We start from the raw sequence: 17,894 nt of genomic DNA on the forward strand, positions 1-17,894 counted from the left end.
AACTGTTGAGCACGTAAAACCCCATCTTTCATATTCTCCATACAGCCAGTTGATGACGCATTGAAACAGCAATTTTGTAGATATGTAATTCCAAAATTGGGTGAAGATCAGCGATTCGAAGAACTGACAAAACGCAGTGTATGATGAATCGCATCGAATTCATTTTTAAAGACGGTTCTTTATGCTTTTGAAATAAAAATCGTTCTCAAATAATACATTGCTTTCTCAGTGACAAGCTGTGGAAATGAGGCACAGGTTTGGACGTTGTTCTAGGATTTTCAGTAAATATAATATTATCATGGAATGGAAAGGAATTATGGCAGTGTGAATGCACAGAAAGGTGGTTAAAGATGTGAGTATCTGTTATTCGACTCACCGAGTGAACAAAGACCACTGTCATCATCTGTAAGTGTGAGGGTGTTCATCAGGATCACTGTCCAATTGTAACTTTCCATCATGACAGTCTGCATCTTCAGTCTCAACATCGTCATACTCACCACGAATTCGACCTGGAGAGAAAGATGAGCATCACTGATACAAATTGAAATACACAACAACGATAACTAGAAAACGAGACGAATGTCTCAGAGAGAGCAAGTGCTGGAAACTGAGACCAGAAGAGTTAGGTCATAATTCTGAAGTTACGGAATGAGCAGAGTTGGTGCAAATTGGGATTGTTTTCTGTGGAAATGAGAAGGTGAAAGGTTATCTGATTGAATTATTCAAGATAATAACCCGGATAAGACAGGTAACATAAAGTAAACTACTTCAACTGATGAGACTATTTTAGCTCGAGAGGTGTTATACACAGAATTAATGCCAGACCGTTCAGGGAAGATGTCAAGAAAGGATAAAGCTGTACAGGGTTTGGAAATATATTTCCCAAAAATTAGCTGATGTCTGATCAATTCTTAATTTTAAATGTGGCCGAGATTATTGTTGATCAAAGGTATTTATGGACATGCTTCAAAGGTAGGGAGCTGGATTTCGGCCACACCATAGTTTGGAATTATCTCATTGAAAGGAGGAAGAGTTACGAAGGGCTGAGAGACCTACCGCTGTATCTGTCTTGCAATTGATTGACTTGGAGCTGAGCATGCAGAGTTGCTGGCATGCCTGCGATGAGTCATGAAATGATGACGACTGTAGTTGGGGAAGACAGGAAGGAACATCTCTCTATAGTGGAGAGATCAATGACCAAAGGCCATACATTTCAGAGAAGTGATGGGAGAATTAAACAGGAAATCTTCGACTTTCTGCCAGGAAGGGTGATAGAGGCAAAACACGCTCAAAAAAGTATTCAGTGATGCACTTGCAATGTCAAGACAAACAAGGCTGTGGGCCAGGGTGTGCTGGAAAAATGCGATTAGAATGATAACCTGGTTGTTTTTGTAATGTTCAGCTTAAGGAGACGTATTCTTCTTCGGGAATGGGTGTGAGTGCAGTTCCTGAAAGCAACGACATCGAACGCACGTCTCTTTGCACATTACAAGTTGAGGTCATAGGCTCTATAATCTCTGTGAGCAACAAGACAGCCGGACAGACCATGCCCATGATCATGTGGTATCAAAACAGCGATTTTCTCTTTAACCAACATTCCAGTGGTCACACTACCTTGTGAGGGTTGCAATCGTTAAGTTTTGGACAGCTTAGAGGGTGTTGGACGAAAATTAATTGACAGAAAGTGATGCTATACACACCTGGAATGCTGTTGGATTTCACCTCAAGATTTTCAGATCCGGGATTATTGTCAGTCAAGTTGTGGCTGGTGTAGTATTCAATGCGATTGAGTGAGTCAATGGAAGCATAAATTACTAAAAATAAAAATGGAGAGTTACTTTCAAACTCGAATTCCAAGAGAAGCCATGACCAATAAGATTTAGAATGAGTCAAATATTCTTCAACCAGAGGCCTGCGAATCTATGGAACACAGATGGCTATTGAGGCCAAACAGTGTGTATTTAAAACAGAAATACAAAGATTATTGATTAATAAGGGGATAAAACATCCAAGGAGAAGGCAAATCAAAGTGGTTGAGAACCACATCAGCCCTTATTGAATGGCAGAATAGACTCGATGAGCCAAATGATCTAATCCTGATCCTGTATGTCGTAGACTTAAGGACTATAGTTGAAGGTTTAATGTTATTAATTGTAGGGTGACAACAGAAAGTATTGTTCTTTAATCGTGCCTGTAGAAATATCTGGAATAATGTCAAGTGAACCCACTGCGGGAAGGAATATGATATAAAATCTAAGAGCAGGAGTACTCCATCTGACCGTTCCAGCCAGTTCCGCCGTTCAATAAGATCGTGACTGATCTTTTCGTGGCTTCAGTTCGACTTACTCACGATTTTAACGTTCAAAACATTATTCACCCCAGTTCTAAAGACATCTGATGAGGCAGGGAATTCCATAAATTCTCAATCCTGTGGGTGAAAATGTTCCTCCTCAATTTAGTCCTAAATCTGCTATCTCTACTTTTCAGGCCATGTCCGTTCAAATAATAGTCATTTCTAATTTTATTCCAACCAAAATGGATAATTTCACATTTATCATCTACCAGACATTTTCTTTCCATTCATTTACACTGTATCTGAACACCTGCAAAGTTTCAGAGTCATATGCACACTTTCAGCACCACTCATCTTCTGTGATTCATCATATTTGTTTATACATTGATTCCTCAATTTTGCTTCAGCTCTTTGGTGCTGTGTAATCCATACTTATTGCAAAAGTTATATTATTTTAAAATCAATGACGAATTGATTAGTTGTCCACCCATCTGAAGGGGTCAGGGTGAAACCATGGTAGAAGTGAAATTGATAGTTCTGTTTGCCTTTTCAAATGCATGCCAGAAATAATCTATCAGGAATGTAGGCCAGTGGGAATTATCATATTGAAATTCTTCATCTCACGAAATGCGGACAGAGACACAGTTAATGAGATAGCATCCCACACACGACGACTGTGTTTTAACTAATGATCATGTTCATTCAGTCATTGATCATGGAAGACTGCAAATTAAATGGAAGCTATGCTTATCCAGTCATGATTCACTATACAATAGGAAATATATACCTGGTCCATGTTTGTGATCCGTCCTCTTGCCAGGGGGAATATTCTCAATTTCTTCATAAATTCCTTGGTACAAACCAAGGCGTGAGCCTCTGCCACCAAGGAAAAGTTCTATTGAATAAACAAGAGACTGGTCAGCATTTGTAGCTGAACACTCGCAGAAACAAGGTGTTTATATCTGAAGAACCAGGGGAGAGAAGAACGAGTTCACACAATGCTGTAGATTAGAATCTTCACACAACGTTAACTGATCGCTGAAGGGAGAACATCTTGGAAAAACAAGTGAACAGGCCATGAGTAATTTCCATGTCACATCAGTTACCGAACCTAGTATGTTAAACAGAAAGAGCGAGATGTTCTTGTTGGTATAAATTTGGGTGTTTTGTTCTAATTTTGCTGGTTCAATATCTATTCAAGAAAATTCTCAGCTCGCAATGGTGCATGTGAGTGAAGATGTTGAGTGCAGAAAATGAAACTCTTTAATGCAATGAAAAAACGAAAATGCTAATAACCTATATTTTTAAAAAAGACTTGATACCCTTGAGGAGATTACAAATTAATGTTCAACATACCGTGTTGCTAACAAACATGGTTGATAATAATGTTGTTAGAATTGGACTAATTTCAATAAACAATTGCATAATTATGACAATTAGTTAAAAACAAAAACGTGAGACGAATGAAATAAGGTGCACCTTGATGACATTGATCGTGATAGACTAAGTGCCTAGTTTTTCTGGCTATATGTAAAGGAAAATTAAGAGCATGTGAAAGGATAGAAAATGATTGTTATTAGTGTTGATTTTCATTGCCAACTCGTGGAAAATGGTCCCCAAGCAAACGCTTTTAAATTATTGTGCAAAGTACAGAAGTATCATTTGCTCAGTCAGAGGAAGCCAATTGTTGCCTAACTGGAAGTTCCCTTAAAAGGACCCTTAATCATCTCAATGATCTTGGGTTGTGGTAGCAGCACCCAGACACTGAAGAACCATAAATAATAGTGACTAATGAAGAAATATTTAGAGGCAGTCTGCAAATAACTCAATGAAACGGAGACATATTGCTGCCATCATTGACCTGCTCTGGAATGTCATGTATATGTTAACTGAAAGATAAGAAAGTGCAGTCATTATATTTCTTTCCCAATGATGACTGTAGCAACTCCACATTATACGTTAATTCAGTTTCTCTCCAAATATACTGAGCGACTTGATGCATACTTCACACAGTTAGAATATTCTTTTAACTGCTATTTACAGATTTGATGCATTTATCTGAGTGTTTATTAAAACTTCGCGTTTCATTGGGCAAAGTCCCTCGAAGAAAACAGACAGCCAAGAAGTGCCGCACAATCGTGACCATCTCAGTCAAATGCTCGAAAACTGCAATAAAAACGTACAGCCCCGAGAACATATGCAACAGTGAAAGTGACGCAGTGTTAGCTCAGTCGGTAGATATGATGCTTACCTTTCATTTGCAATTTTCTCTGCATGACCACCAGTAATGCGATTAACTCACAGATTAACAAGACTCCCAAAGATGAACAGACGACAACAGGCATGGAAATAGACGGGCTTTCCTGCCCTTAAAGGAGGGAGTACAAATGGGTTTAGCATAGTTAAGGTCTGCCATGGAAAATTGTAAATAATCATCATTAAGGAAACAATGGCACTGGCGAACGCGAACACAAATACTAATAAGAGTATCAGTCATAAATACCCGCAGGTGGAGGTGAAGGGGAGACCGTCACCAACTCGGATCCTGTGGAACAGAAAGTACGAATAATTATAAAGGGAAATGTAACTTAGGAAATCAAATAGTTGCCCTGATTTTTAACATTAATGGCGCACGTCAGTCAGCATCAATCTTACCAGAACACTTTACACTGGCAATTTCCTTGTGGTTACACTTGCTTTTAGCTGGAGCTGCGGAGAGACAGTCCAACAGAGAGAATTCTCTTCCCTTACACTTCACATCATTCTGCCAGATAACATCTTTCTCCTGGGAGAGAGCGGCCTCATCTCGGGCTGATAGTGCGAAGCCACATCCCAGCTCTCTGCAGACAACATTTGCATCAGTTATATCCCAGGAATTGCCACACAACGTTCCCCAGCGTTGATCGCACATGATTTCCACTCTGCCAGAACAGTTGCTGCTTCCTCCATGCAAGTGCACACTGTCTTGCGTATCTGTGGTACAGAACTGATTATTATTGAATGCAGTACAAAGCAGAATCTCCAAGAATTCGCACATAGAGAACGAAGACGCACCTAATTGTTGATGGCAGTAAGTTGAACTGAGGGTCTGCTCCTTTGTCACATTGCTCTCTGTTGGAAGGAGAAAGATGCTCAGTCTATTGGAAATTCATGTTTGAAATGACACCCGAACATTGAGAAGGCTTGTCATGTTACCTGAACAAACTACACCAGCATCTTCCCGGTGTTGACAGTCGTGTTGACCCCACGGATCTGTGTGACATTGCCACAGTGTCGACTCGTGTGACAGACACTCCATCTCATCGAGCCAAATAGTTCCCGTTCCTGCTCCGAATGACTGAGCGTCGTACTCAACATACTGGAACGCACCACAGTGCAGCTGTTTACAAATCACTTTGGCAACGTGTGGATCCAAAGTGTCTGAACACACTGTTCCCCAGGTCCCATTGTAGAACACCTCTACTCTTCCCTCACAGCCATGCTTTCCATTCACCAGCCGCAGCTCCTTGTGTCCTGTTCAAACAATAACAGATATCCAGATTGTTAGATTGTTCATATCTCTGGTGTGTCCTGTGATTGCCGAAACGAGCAGGATGCATGATATGAACAAAGGGAATTACTGGAGAAACTCAACAGAATCTGTGAAGAGAGAAAGCACAGACAAATCTTCAGGTCCAGTGACGCGTATTCTGAATTGAGGAAGTCTCACTGGACATGAAACGTTGTCTCTTTGTCTCGACGGATGCTGCCAGACATATGAGTTTTTCCAGAAAATTTCCTTTATTGTTTTAGATTCGCTGCATCCGCGGATCGTTGTGTTCAGTTTTCTTCATGACACATATTGCAATGAAAAAAGGAGTGAGCCAAATGTGTATCGTGCATGGAGTTTAGAAGGACTTGACCAAGGCACTACTAGAATCTGGCGAACTGTTTGAGAACCCGAAATGGTCGAGAAGCAGAAACTGACAGAAAACAGAAAGCCTGTGTTAAAAGTAAATTGTCCACTTTGCAGAAGTGACGGTCCACTGGAACTGGTTCTGATATCATGGCTGTTCAATTATATATATATATATAGATATATATGCAATCAATTTTAATTTTGTATCACCAGGGAAGTTTCAAACTGCTCAGTTGGAAGCAAATTACGGAATATTTTTACTGTTCTGAAAAATCATGAAAAACGCAAGTGCACAGTAATAAACAGGCAGTACAGGTCAGATACAATTGTACAGGAGCTGTGTCTGATACAGTGAAGTCTGCTCGGAAACATAAAGAAAAAAAACTCCCTTCATTTTCGAGTCACAAATAGTTCGATAGACACACGAACAGGTCTCATATTTCTGGTGGCTCGTTACAAAAGTAAAGATCATAAATTTGGAATTAATTTTTAGCAAACCCTTTATGACAATCAGGACAATATTGACATCCACTTGGAGTAGTGACAACAGATCAAAAATGACACTTTTCATGACAAACGCGACGTGTATCAATAGAAGATTAAAAAAACTGACAGAAAAGCAACTTAGATTAGAGAAACGAATTGTTCTTTCACTTTTTGTGTACATGTAAGTGTCAGAGATCGTTTCTTTAAATTACTGCCGCTGCTCTACATTCCTTCGAATTCAGTGAACATACGTCAGCATGACGTCTCACCTACAACATTCGAGCAAAGTAAAAGCATTGAAGAATGGCCCTCACCCGAGCACATAATTCTCACATCCTCTTTATGAGAACAGTCGTCTTGGTGACCCAATGGTACTGAAGGACATTCCCAGAGAAATGACTCGTTTCCAGAACACTTCACATCCTTCCACCAAATGTGGCCTGAGCCCGGTCCAGAGGACGAAGGGAGTGTCATATCCAGTGCTTTTCCACAACCCAGTTGTTTACAAACGACTTCAGCGTCTACCACATCCCATGAATCATCACAAACTGAGCCCCATATTCCATTGTAGTAAATCTCCACTCGACCAGCACAAGGGCTTCCACCATCTGACAGCCTTAACTGAAAGTGATCTGTGAAAAAATTACACATTTAATACACATTCCCTTCATCACTCAGGGCAACATAGTGTATAGATACAGGAAATAGCGTTTTAAATGTTCTCATGAGAAATACTTATTGTGCTGAAACATAATTTCTTGCAAAATTAATCGATCAAGTGTAACCTTTTAGCAAGAATGGACAGCACATAAATGTTTCAAAATATCTTATTGCACCTGGTACTGCCAGGTTAAGTTTTCCTTTCTATATTGAACATTCCGTGAAATATTTTGCCATCAGTTGCATTTGTGCTTTCTCTTCCTGTCACTCCATTTATGTCTGTCCACGTGTTACTTTGTCTCATGCTCAACCTATTTTATAGTGCACATAACTGTACGTTTGTCCAATATAAATACCGTCTCAGCTTTCATTCATCAGCGCACATGAGAATACTATACCTTACGAGAATATAACTGAAAGACAACATATATATTAGCATGACAGCAATAGCACTTTGAGTAGTTGTAGAAGTGTAAATACTGAAAGGGGACGAAAAGTCATTTCAGGATATTATCACGTGTACTTAGATACAAAGGTCCAGAACTAATTCACAGAATCACGGATTTAAGAAGTCTTCAGCACAGAGAAAGAACCTTCGGCCTACCAATTTTGTTTCTGTCAAAAACAAGCTTCTAAATATTTTAATCTCATTTCCCAGCACTTGGGTTCGTCCTTAACTCCTTCGCATCACAAGTGCACATCTAAATATATCTTAGATTTCCCTAACGTTTCTGCCTCTACCACATTTACAGGCAGTGAGTTCCAGACTACTCCCACGCCCCAAGTGGATGAAAAAGAATATCCTCAGGTCCCTCTGAACCTTCTGTCCATCACCGGAACTCTATGCCGCAAGGTAAGCAATTGCATAACATAGGGGAAAGATTCCTTATTGCTTATTATCCACCTCAATCCTGCCCATACTCAGTCGACTCTGTTCAAAGGAAATGAATCCAAATCTGGCCAAGTTGTCTTCATAGCTAAATGTTGTTCATCTCAAGAAAATCTCTCAGACGTTGCCCCCTGCATTGTCTCCATTACTGTCATTGGATTCCTTAACTGCACACAGTTTTCTGCTCTGGTCTAAATCATGCTTCTTGCAGTTTGAGAATAAACTTGTTCGCCCTTAAAACACTGTCTTCAGCTTCTAACGAACCATTTTATGATCTTTATAGAGGAAAAGTGAAGCTTCCATCACGTCAACAGCATAACAGCTGTTTGTAATTTATTCTGCACAATGGAATTTTTGACAACTTGTGCGCTGGACCTGACACGAGAGGAGACCTTCCCTGAGCTCACTGCTTGCAAACTGCTTTTCTGATTGATCACAAGTCACACAGTTGCTTATATCTACCGCACAGCATTCCAATGTTGTTGCAATGTCCCCGGTTGTAATTCGAGATGAGTACTTTACACACATTCACCAAGAAGCCATTGCCTAGACATTTCAATGAGCATGAAAGCGTTCCTTCAGGGTCTCATCACCATCCCGAGATACATAACGCACAACGACTCCCAAAATATTATATAATTCCAGTGCGGCGACTTCGCATGTGAAACATCTCAAGACATTTGTTTTGTATGGAATCCATCTCTCGTGCATTATCTACAAAATTCAAACTGCGCTTTCAGTCTCTGCAATGCTGCACAAGATCAAAAGTTTCTCAGAGAAGATAAAAAGCTCTACTAATTGAAAGAAATGCGGTCATTTCAAGTAATGGAGTCCTAGAGATGTCCAGCACAGAAACAAACCCTTCAGTCCAACTCCTCCATGTCAATCACGTATTCTAAATTAATCCACTCCTATTTGACAACATTCCACACACATATTTCTAAACCCTTCCTATTTATTCACAAATCCAGATGCCTTTTAAATGTTGTAACTGTACTATCCTCCAACACCTCACTGTCAAGATATTTCATACGTAAAACCTCTTTTGTGACAAACATTGTCCCTCAGTTCCATTAGAAATCTTTTCGCCTTACTTTTAACCTCTGCCCTCCAGATTCGGATTTCACTATCCTGGGGACAATGCCTTGTCTATTCACCTTATGCATGCCCCTCCTGATATAATAAACTTCTGTCAGGTCTCCCTTCAGCCTCTGACCATCCAGGGAAAAACGCCCCAGTCTGTTTATCTTCTCCCAAAAAGTCAATCCTTCCAACTCTGCTAACATCACTGCAAATCTTTTCTGAATTCTTTCAAGTTTCCCAACATTGTTCTTCTAAAAGGGTGGCCAGAATGATACACATAAGTCCAAAAGTGGCCAACCAATGTACAGCCACAGCATGACTTTCGAACTCTTGTATTCAGTGGCACGGATCAATGAATGTAAGAGGACCAATCACCTTCTTCACTGCACTGTCTCTCCATGCCTCCATTTTCAATGCACTTCGAGTCTGCACACCGAGGTCTCATTGTTTGGCAACAATCCCCAGGACCTTACCATTAAAAGTATAATTTGTGCACGTGTGTCAACTGTACTTTTGGGTTAAGAAACTGTAATTAGATTCCTGATTAGATTAGATTTCTTAGAGTGTGGAAACAGGCCCTTCGGCCCAACAAGTCCACACCGACCCTCTGAAGAGCAACCCACCCACACTCATTCCCCTACATTTACCCCTTCACCTAACACTACAGGCAATTTACCATGGCTAATTCACCTATACTGCATATCTTTGGACTGTGAGAGGAAACCGGAGCACCCGGAGGAAACTCACGCAGAAACGGGGAGAATGTGCAAACTCCACTCAGACAGTTTCCTGAGGCGGGAATTGAACCCGGGTTTCTGGCGCTGTGAGGCAGCAGTGCTATCCACTGTCCCAGCCTGCCGCCCCTTAAGATTAGATTAGATTAGATTCCCTACATTGTGGAAAGTGACCCTTTGGACCAACCAGTCCACACCGACCCTCCGACGTTTAACGCACCCAAACCCATTTCCCTCTGACTAATGCAAATAACACTCTGTGCAATTTAGCATAGCCAATTCACCTGACCTGCCACGTAATGCTTGTATCTCACAACAAAATGGTGTCAATTTCTCATATTCATCCATCTGCAACCGCCGCCCACCTCAGATCTGCTTTCATCCCAGAGATGAATAAATGGTTTCAGTGGCACTGACAAGCAAGTGGTGTACATTCTCAATTTACTCAGCAGATGAATATTTGTCTTGATATATCTGAGCCGGTTTAAATGTGAAGAGTCTACTTACCTGAACAGAGGACCCCTACGCTACTGCCTTCGATGTCAGACGAATTCAATGTGTTGGAGATCCTGCACTCCTGGAGCTGTGATTCATGTCCATGACATTGGACAACATGTACCCACGCATCACCATCACTCTCCCCGTACTTTGAAGAATTATATATTTCTAAGGCATAACCGCATCCCAGCTGTCTGCAGACAACGTTGGCATCATTCTGATCCCACACGGTGTCATGCACTCCGCCCCAGCTTCCATGAGAGTAAACTTCAACTCGGCCATCACAGCGGCTTTCTCCATTCACTAGTCTTAGCGCCCAATTTTCATCTGTAAAATAAGAGTTACTGAGAACAGCGATTGAAATGAACACAGATATTCGAGAACTGACAATCACAGGAAAATGTATGATTTGCAATCATAAAGATATTTTGTCCATTTACTTTTTCAAATACTTTCATCATGTCATTACATTTCTTCTGAAAAAAAATTGAGAGGGGCGTGGAAATAAAAGTGCTGCTATTCTGGCATTCGTTGAAAATAAAGTCTCGTCTTTAGCTAGCGACCCCATTCATTCAGGCCGACTGTCAGTCTGCAGATGCTACTCGTAGGCTTTGACCATTTATATGTTGCCACTACTCTCATGGTTGACGACAGAGCATGTTGCACTGAGCAAATGACCCGCAACATGACTGAGACAACGGTCAAGAAGATAATGGAAATTGAGGAACAAGTCTGTTTGAGAATTATGACATTCAAAACACTTATGAAAATTTGGGATAGCACATAAATTTTAAAACGTGATGCTGTCACTCACTAACGTAACTGCCAATATTCTCCATTTTCTTTTGAAAATTGTCTCCACGCTATGGATACGTCAAAATCTTTTATTAGAAGGTATGAATACATCTGATTTCTGCGGCGCCATTTGTGCAGATTCTGATACTCCCTGCCAGGAGTTGAGGGCATAATGTCATGTCGTAAAAATGTTGACACGAGTAATTCAGATGCTTTATGCATTCTCTGGAGGAATGTTGGAAAATTTATGCTCTGGAATTGGAGCCCAGTTTCAGCTCGTGAACAGGGAAACTATGAAGAAATATTGAAAACACAACTCATGCAGCTCCTAATGTTTGTCAGGAAATCAAATCTGGTTTCCACATTTGATCTGCCCGACAAGGTCTTCAGGCTCATAAAAGAGTCACAAAATCATAACTAAAGGCCTGTAAAACCAACTTAGTTAAAATGAAATCAGGCATCAGCACAAATCCTGGCCTCACCAGTCACATCTCCGTTCCCTGAATGACTAAGTATCAGAATAATAATCGTTCAAATGTTCGTGAAATATTCCAAATCTAACAGTCAAACGATCATCAATTCTCCTAACAACTCATCTGGCTAATACTTTTCCTTATGGAAGGACATCTGCCGGTCTAACCTTTACTGACTGACAAACGACTGCGGATTATTAACCATATAGTTGAAAGGTAATGACTTCCTGAAGTGAACTAGTGCACCAGTTGAACTCAGATTAATCAGAAAAGGCCTACAGGCCATCGGCTCAACAATGACATTCAATTCAGGTATAAATAAAATAATTACAAACTTTAAGTACACAGAAACACTGTTTAGCGAAAGAACAATTGCTGTAAAGGACACACCCGAGCAGATGACATTGGCCATATTTCCATGTGAACAGTTGAAGCTTTCCCCATGTGAAACTGGACAGTTCCACAATCGTCGCTCGTTTCCATGGCATTCATAGTTTTCCTTCCACACTGGTCGGGCTCCCCTCCCAAATCGAGCATCTCTCGGGATCGACTTTACAGTCCCGCAAAAAAGGTGCTCACAGACCACATTGGCGTCTTGTAAGCCAAAGTAAACACCGCACAGCGTTCCCCACTGCTCTCCATGCAGGACCTCCACTCGCCCAGAGCACCTGTTCTCCCCACCAACCAATCGTGGACCATTGTTTCCTGTTTTGGATCAAATAAAGAAACAAACGTTTGCAAATATCCACGCACTTGTTCGAGATTCAAAAGAGAAAATAAATCGAAACTCATCCTCCATTGCCCAATACAATACGTGACAGTTACAATGTCTTCAAAATAATTACGATTATTTCATGAAACTCTTTCCACTATTCCCATTTAAAGGGTATTCCCAAGATAGTGATTATGATCATTTACCTCAGTCCTGGAAAACCTATGAAACGAGGGTGTAAAGGTTGACTTGATGCAGTCCATAGTTTGATAACAGCAGTGTACTTTTGGTCCCGATTGCTCGTGCAGGTTAGATTGACTTTTGCAATCATGCAGTAATGCTTAACTCAATTTAATGATGAATACGTGGCTGCATTCTTGTTAGAGAGATGTGGTTGTTGGTGATTTAACCTGATGGTCACTATTCATCAGCCGAGGGTTGAGCTCAGAAGGTAAGGACCATCATGGCAACTTTAGATTTTGGGGGTAATGAACCAACGCTGATGGCATTACCTTATATCAAAGACCAGTCATTCAGCCCACTGAGGTAGCCGATTCCATCAGGGTGTTACAATACAGTGCAGCTAACGAGGCGAATGTATTAAATAATTATTTTTGAAGGCAATTTCTGAAACATGGGCAACAAATGAGTTTACAAGTTTGAGGCAATTGAGATAATTATAATGTTAAAAGTTTTTTTGTACAGTAAGATGTTGAGCGTCCGGGTGACCAAATCATGACCAATGCATCAGATGCTGGCTGCAATATGCAGTTTCAATAATATTAACCTTTATTCTGCCATCGAACCTACAGTAATGAAATCAATTATAACCTGTGAAAGTGTACCGTTTGGTAGAATGTGACATGGACTTCCCCGAATTTGCATTGAGATGCAGAGTAACACTTCAAAATTAGCCCCTGGTACCATGCATCAATGTTTTCAAACCATTATTCATGACATCTCCCAATTTCAGTAAAGCATGCAAAGAGAGCAAAACAGATAAGTACGTGACAGATGAAACTTTAAGCAAAGAAGTTTGAGGTAGTATATTTTGGCAGCCTGGAAAATGACTTACAGCGTGCATTTAGATGTTTTCACCTTTTCCCTCTTCATGTTGTGAATAAGTGCACTTTGACAGAAGTGCTGGAGCTTCAAAAGCTGAGATACATCAAGTTGACAGAATACTTGGTAGAGTAGTCAGCAATGCAACTTAAACTTAAATTTAAGAATAGAAGAATTTAGGGCAGAAAGAGAGAAATAATTCCTTTGCGTTTGGGAAGATGGGAAAACATTGCTTATAATTATGTGGAACACATAATTGACAAAGTGTGTCCTGGCTCTTGAAGAGATGCATGCTTGACTAATGCGTATTGGACAGGTTATGGATCATATTGAAGCAATGAAGCTGGAACTGATAGAGGTATACGAGAATATTACTTGATGAACAAAGCAGCAAACGAAAGAATTTACTGGACCTGCGAATTGATCATCGAAAGAGTAACAGGAAATAATGTTACGATTTGGGACAAAACGTGCACAGTATTGCATATTGGAATGTAATGAATCATTGTTGTGGTTCTGTTCGCCGAGCTGGAAATTTTTGTTGCAAACGTTTCGTCCCCTGTCTCGGTAACATCCTCGACAGGGGACGAAACGTTTGCAGCAAATATTTCCAGCTCGGCGAACAGAACCACAACAACGAGCACCCGAGCGACAAATCTTCTCCCAAACTTTGAATGTAATGAATCAGACAGTTGACAAAGTGCATACCATGCAAAATACAACGTGTTACGAAGGCAAGATAAATTTACAGCAACGTGAAAGTTAAGAGATTGGGAAGGGACAAGTAAGTAAGGGACAGAACGGTGAATAAATTACCATGATAATATCTATCAGCCAACGAGTGTTTGTGAGCTGGAACTTCTTGCTGAAAAGTTTGTTGGCAAGAGATACCTTCAATGATGCCATCCAGTCTGTTAGCATTGTTAAAAACTACTGACCCGATTATGGATCACGGAGATTTAGAAAATAAACAATTGTCTTGTCATAACTTAAATTGTCTGAAGTTCACGTCAATGTATCTGTATCGAACAATGATTCATATTATCCTCAATGAGCGACGTTTAGTCAACGTCGACACTAAAGGGTATTGACTGTGGACAGTTGAAGAAATGTCTTTCCCACCCCAAACGCAAACGTTTTAAAATGTTTAAATTTTAAATAATTTCGTGTATATTTTACCTCATCACTCTTGTGCCACGGAACATGAGAATCTTGAGGATTAGTTGAGTCAGGAATGCCAGCGACATTACTCTTACACACATTAAGCGGAAATGTGTCTTTTTCTTTAGGTAAGCTTGTACTCACCTGAACATATCAGGGTGACATTGTTGTGTCCAGTGCAATCCTGGTGCGTGGTTGAAGACCGAGGGCACTTCCCCAGCTGAGTTTCATTGCCCGTACATTGAAACACCTCGGTAGCCGTGAGAACAGCACTGCCTCCAGAATGCATCGAGCTTGAAACAGACACTGCGACTCCACAATGAAGCTGTGCACAGGCCACATTGGCGGTTTTCAAATCCCATTCAAGCCCACACATTGTTTTCCAGGTGTCACCGAACTGAATCTCGAGTCTGCCAAAGCATTGGGAATTTTGTGGTAACAACCTCGGAGCTCTGTGATCTGAGATATTTTTAAAAAGCGCAGAATCAGAGCAATTTATAGCAACAGCGACTTAGATTATTTTCTGATAAACATTAATGTGATTAACTTTAGGTCTGGTACATCTGGAAATAAATTGTTCCTGCAATCAATTTGCTGCCCTGTCGATCTCATTCATGTTCACCCACAACTCCGACCCTCATCTAATCTGACAGAAAGCGACTTTCAACCTGGAGATAAATGGCACAAAGTGATTCTGCCAGCCAACTCAATGTCGAACCTCAGTATGCATTGGGTTGTAAATGTGATAATTCCTGCAGCGCAGTTCTCTCAATGTGGCTTCAAATGACATCACAATGGACACCTATCCTGCCCCTTTACCGGATTGGAAACGGTAACAGGAATTCACCTCTCCCATTGTCTTCAAATATTCACAAATTGCATTGTAACACCGAATAAATTGGGGGTTTTGTTAGTATCATGTTAATAATATTTGGATAGTTGTCGTTGTGTTATCATATCCCTTTCTGGTTCCAGACAGCACTGACTTGTGATAAACCTGCACAGAAATGGCAATAGATTTTTACCTGAACAGACGACACCAGCATCATTGTCGTGTGAGTAGCTGTGGGGATCCCATTCCTGTGAATGACACTCCTTCAGAGCCCGCTCGGTCCCGCTGCACTCAACATTCCAGGTCACAATAGGTCCGGATCCTCGTCCAAAGTGAGCCTCGCCCGGGGCAGAGACCGCGGTCCCACAGTCCAGCTCCCGACACACAACAGCAGCAACTTGCATGTCCCATTCATAATCATCCACAGTTCCCCACTGCCCCTTGTAGTGAATCTCCACTCGGCCAGCGCAAGGACTGCCCCCATTCTCAAGTCTCAGCCTCACTGTCTCTGTAAATATAGAAATGGTCACCAACGTGAACACTGCTTAATTGTAAAAGATCGAATCATCGACTGCATTCCCGGCTCACAACGCAACGGGAGTGAGGGCATGGTAAAAATGCAGGCTATCGCAATATAACTCAGGATACGTAATGTGGATGGAGAAGGGCGAATGGTCATTTGAAAAACATGATGCCGACTCACAGAGAGCGAGGGTCTCCACTAAACTAGCCAACGTGAGAAGATTTTTATTTCTCATTCATGGGATGTGGGCACTCTGAATAGCGAGAAAAACTCACTGATCCGCCCTGCGAACATCTGAAAATGAAACAGCATTTCCGTCTCCCACAGCCAGAATTATTGTGGGATGTCCAGTCATGTGAGCATGATGTCACTGCTCAATTGTGAGTGAAATAATTTATATAAATTTCCGCCAGCAGCACTGCGTGTGTAGGTGCATCTTCACAGTATCTTCATGTGTTGTCTCTCGATCTGAGAACGGCAGTGTGCGGAGGAACTGAGTTTTCACACTCTGCTCCCCTGAAATAAGAAACCTTCAGGAATAATGCATCCCCATTAGTTATGAACACACAGCTGTTCAACTTGCACATTAAGGCAAGGAGATCATCAGCACAAGTTAGTGTTTGAACGGAATCATCAGAATACAGGTTTTGCCTCTATATGAAAAAAAAAGTGCAATTACCTTTACTCTCGGCCTGAGTGTCCACACGTCTGCCTGAAATAGGGGGATGCAAATTAAAGTGTTACAATTCAATTTAACACGTAGAAATAAATTAAACAAATGCAACAAGTGCGGGCAATAATTATCGTTAGTTTGCCAAATAATCCTATTTTACACAGAGGATTGTGTTAGTAGGGAATTAGCTGCGAGTGGAAGTGATTGAGGTGGGAACATTAATAACATGTAAAAGAGATTCGGACAATCACATGGATAGGGACAGTTGAGAAGGATATGAGTCAAGTGCAGAGAAATAGGTTTTGTGTGGATTGACATTTTGGTTGACATGAAACAGTTTGGGACAAAGTCTCTGTCTCCGTGCTATGACTCTATATGATATCTGGAACTTTCACATCCTCATTTCATGCAATGCTGATAAAAGCAGGAAATATAATTACTGCAATTATCAATTATTGTCTGTTTTCTTCTAAAGTTAACCGAATTGGTTCCACACACAGAGACACGCTGCCAACTCTCTGACTGGTCTACTCGTCACTTGTTTTGAATCTCAAAATAATTTCTATAAAACTTTCAAGCAATCAGACAACACGGGTCATCTGTCCATGTGTTAGTACATGGTCGCTCACTTGATTTATTGAATCCCTGCTGTACAACCTCTCTCATTACTTGCATTCACCGACTTGACTGATCGTTCACCTCTTTATCATTCGTATGCAATATCCTTACAATGTAATGCTAAATCCTTATTGTTTTTTAATGTAATTTGGTTGCAGAAAATGAACAGGAAAAATTTAAAACAATGTCTTGCAGGTTGGCCCGTTCATCAGAAGTTTGATGTTCCTTACTAACTGGAGAGTTTTGGAAAACAACAAATCCGGATCAGATCAGTGACACCATTGTGAACACTCACTGATAGGAGAACTGATGCAAACTAAATCTACTGAAAGACTTTTCGTCGCGATTTCAGACAGATATAACTATGGAATAAACTTGTCTGGTTTTGAACACGTATGTTGTCCTTTTGAACTACTTTTGAGAACATTTACTGTCTCACATGAAACACTACAGAGGACATAACTTTCAGCGTTGAATCAAGTGACAGTCGGTACAATTCGTGTC

The 17,894-nt window shown here is 40.8% G+C and overlaps 1 protein-coding gene across 1 annotated transcript in view; it reads right to left on the reverse strand.

The window, feature by feature from the left end:
- Window positions 1–399: 399 nt before the first annotated feature.
- The window catches only part of LOC148144522 (scavenger receptor cysteine-rich type 1 protein M130-like), a 31,196-nt gene continuing 13,701 nt past the window's right edge, over window positions 400–17,894 (reverse strand). The window contains exons 2-14 of the mRNA XM_087975375.1: window positions 16,779–16,811; window positions 15,770–16,084; window positions 14,889–15,203; window positions 12,200–12,514; window positions 10,551–10,868; window positions 6,992–7,309; window positions 5,466–5,806; window positions 4,949–5,279; window positions 4,797–4,838; window positions 4,545–4,661; window positions 3,081–3,188; window positions 1,701–1,814; window positions 400–509 (exon numbers count right to left, since the gene is read on the reverse strand). Of these exons, the coding sequence (XP_087831501.1) occupies window positions 400–509; window positions 1,701–1,814; window positions 3,081–3,188; window positions 4,545–4,661; window positions 4,797–4,838; window positions 4,949–5,279; window positions 5,466–5,806; window positions 6,992–7,309; window positions 10,551–10,868; window positions 12,200–12,514; window positions 14,889–15,203; window positions 15,770–16,084; window positions 16,779–16,811 (2,777 nt within the window). The remainder of the gene's footprint in view (window positions 510–1,700; window positions 1,815–3,080; window positions 3,189–4,544; window positions 4,662–4,796; window positions 4,839–4,948; window positions 5,280–5,465; window positions 5,807–6,991; window positions 7,310–10,550; window positions 10,869–12,199; window positions 12,515–14,888; window positions 15,204–15,769; window positions 16,085–16,778; window positions 16,812–17,894) is intronic.

Source organism: Chiloscyllium plagiosum, unplaced genomic scaffold, assembly GCF_037043375.1.
Source record: "Chiloscyllium plagiosum isolate Xiang-an unplaced genomic scaffold, Cpla_swu_hap1 HiC_scaffold_27, whole genome shotgun sequence".
Lineage (NCBI taxonomy): Eukaryota > Metazoa > Chordata > Chondrichthyes > Orectolobiformes > Hemiscylliidae > Chiloscyllium > Chiloscyllium plagiosum.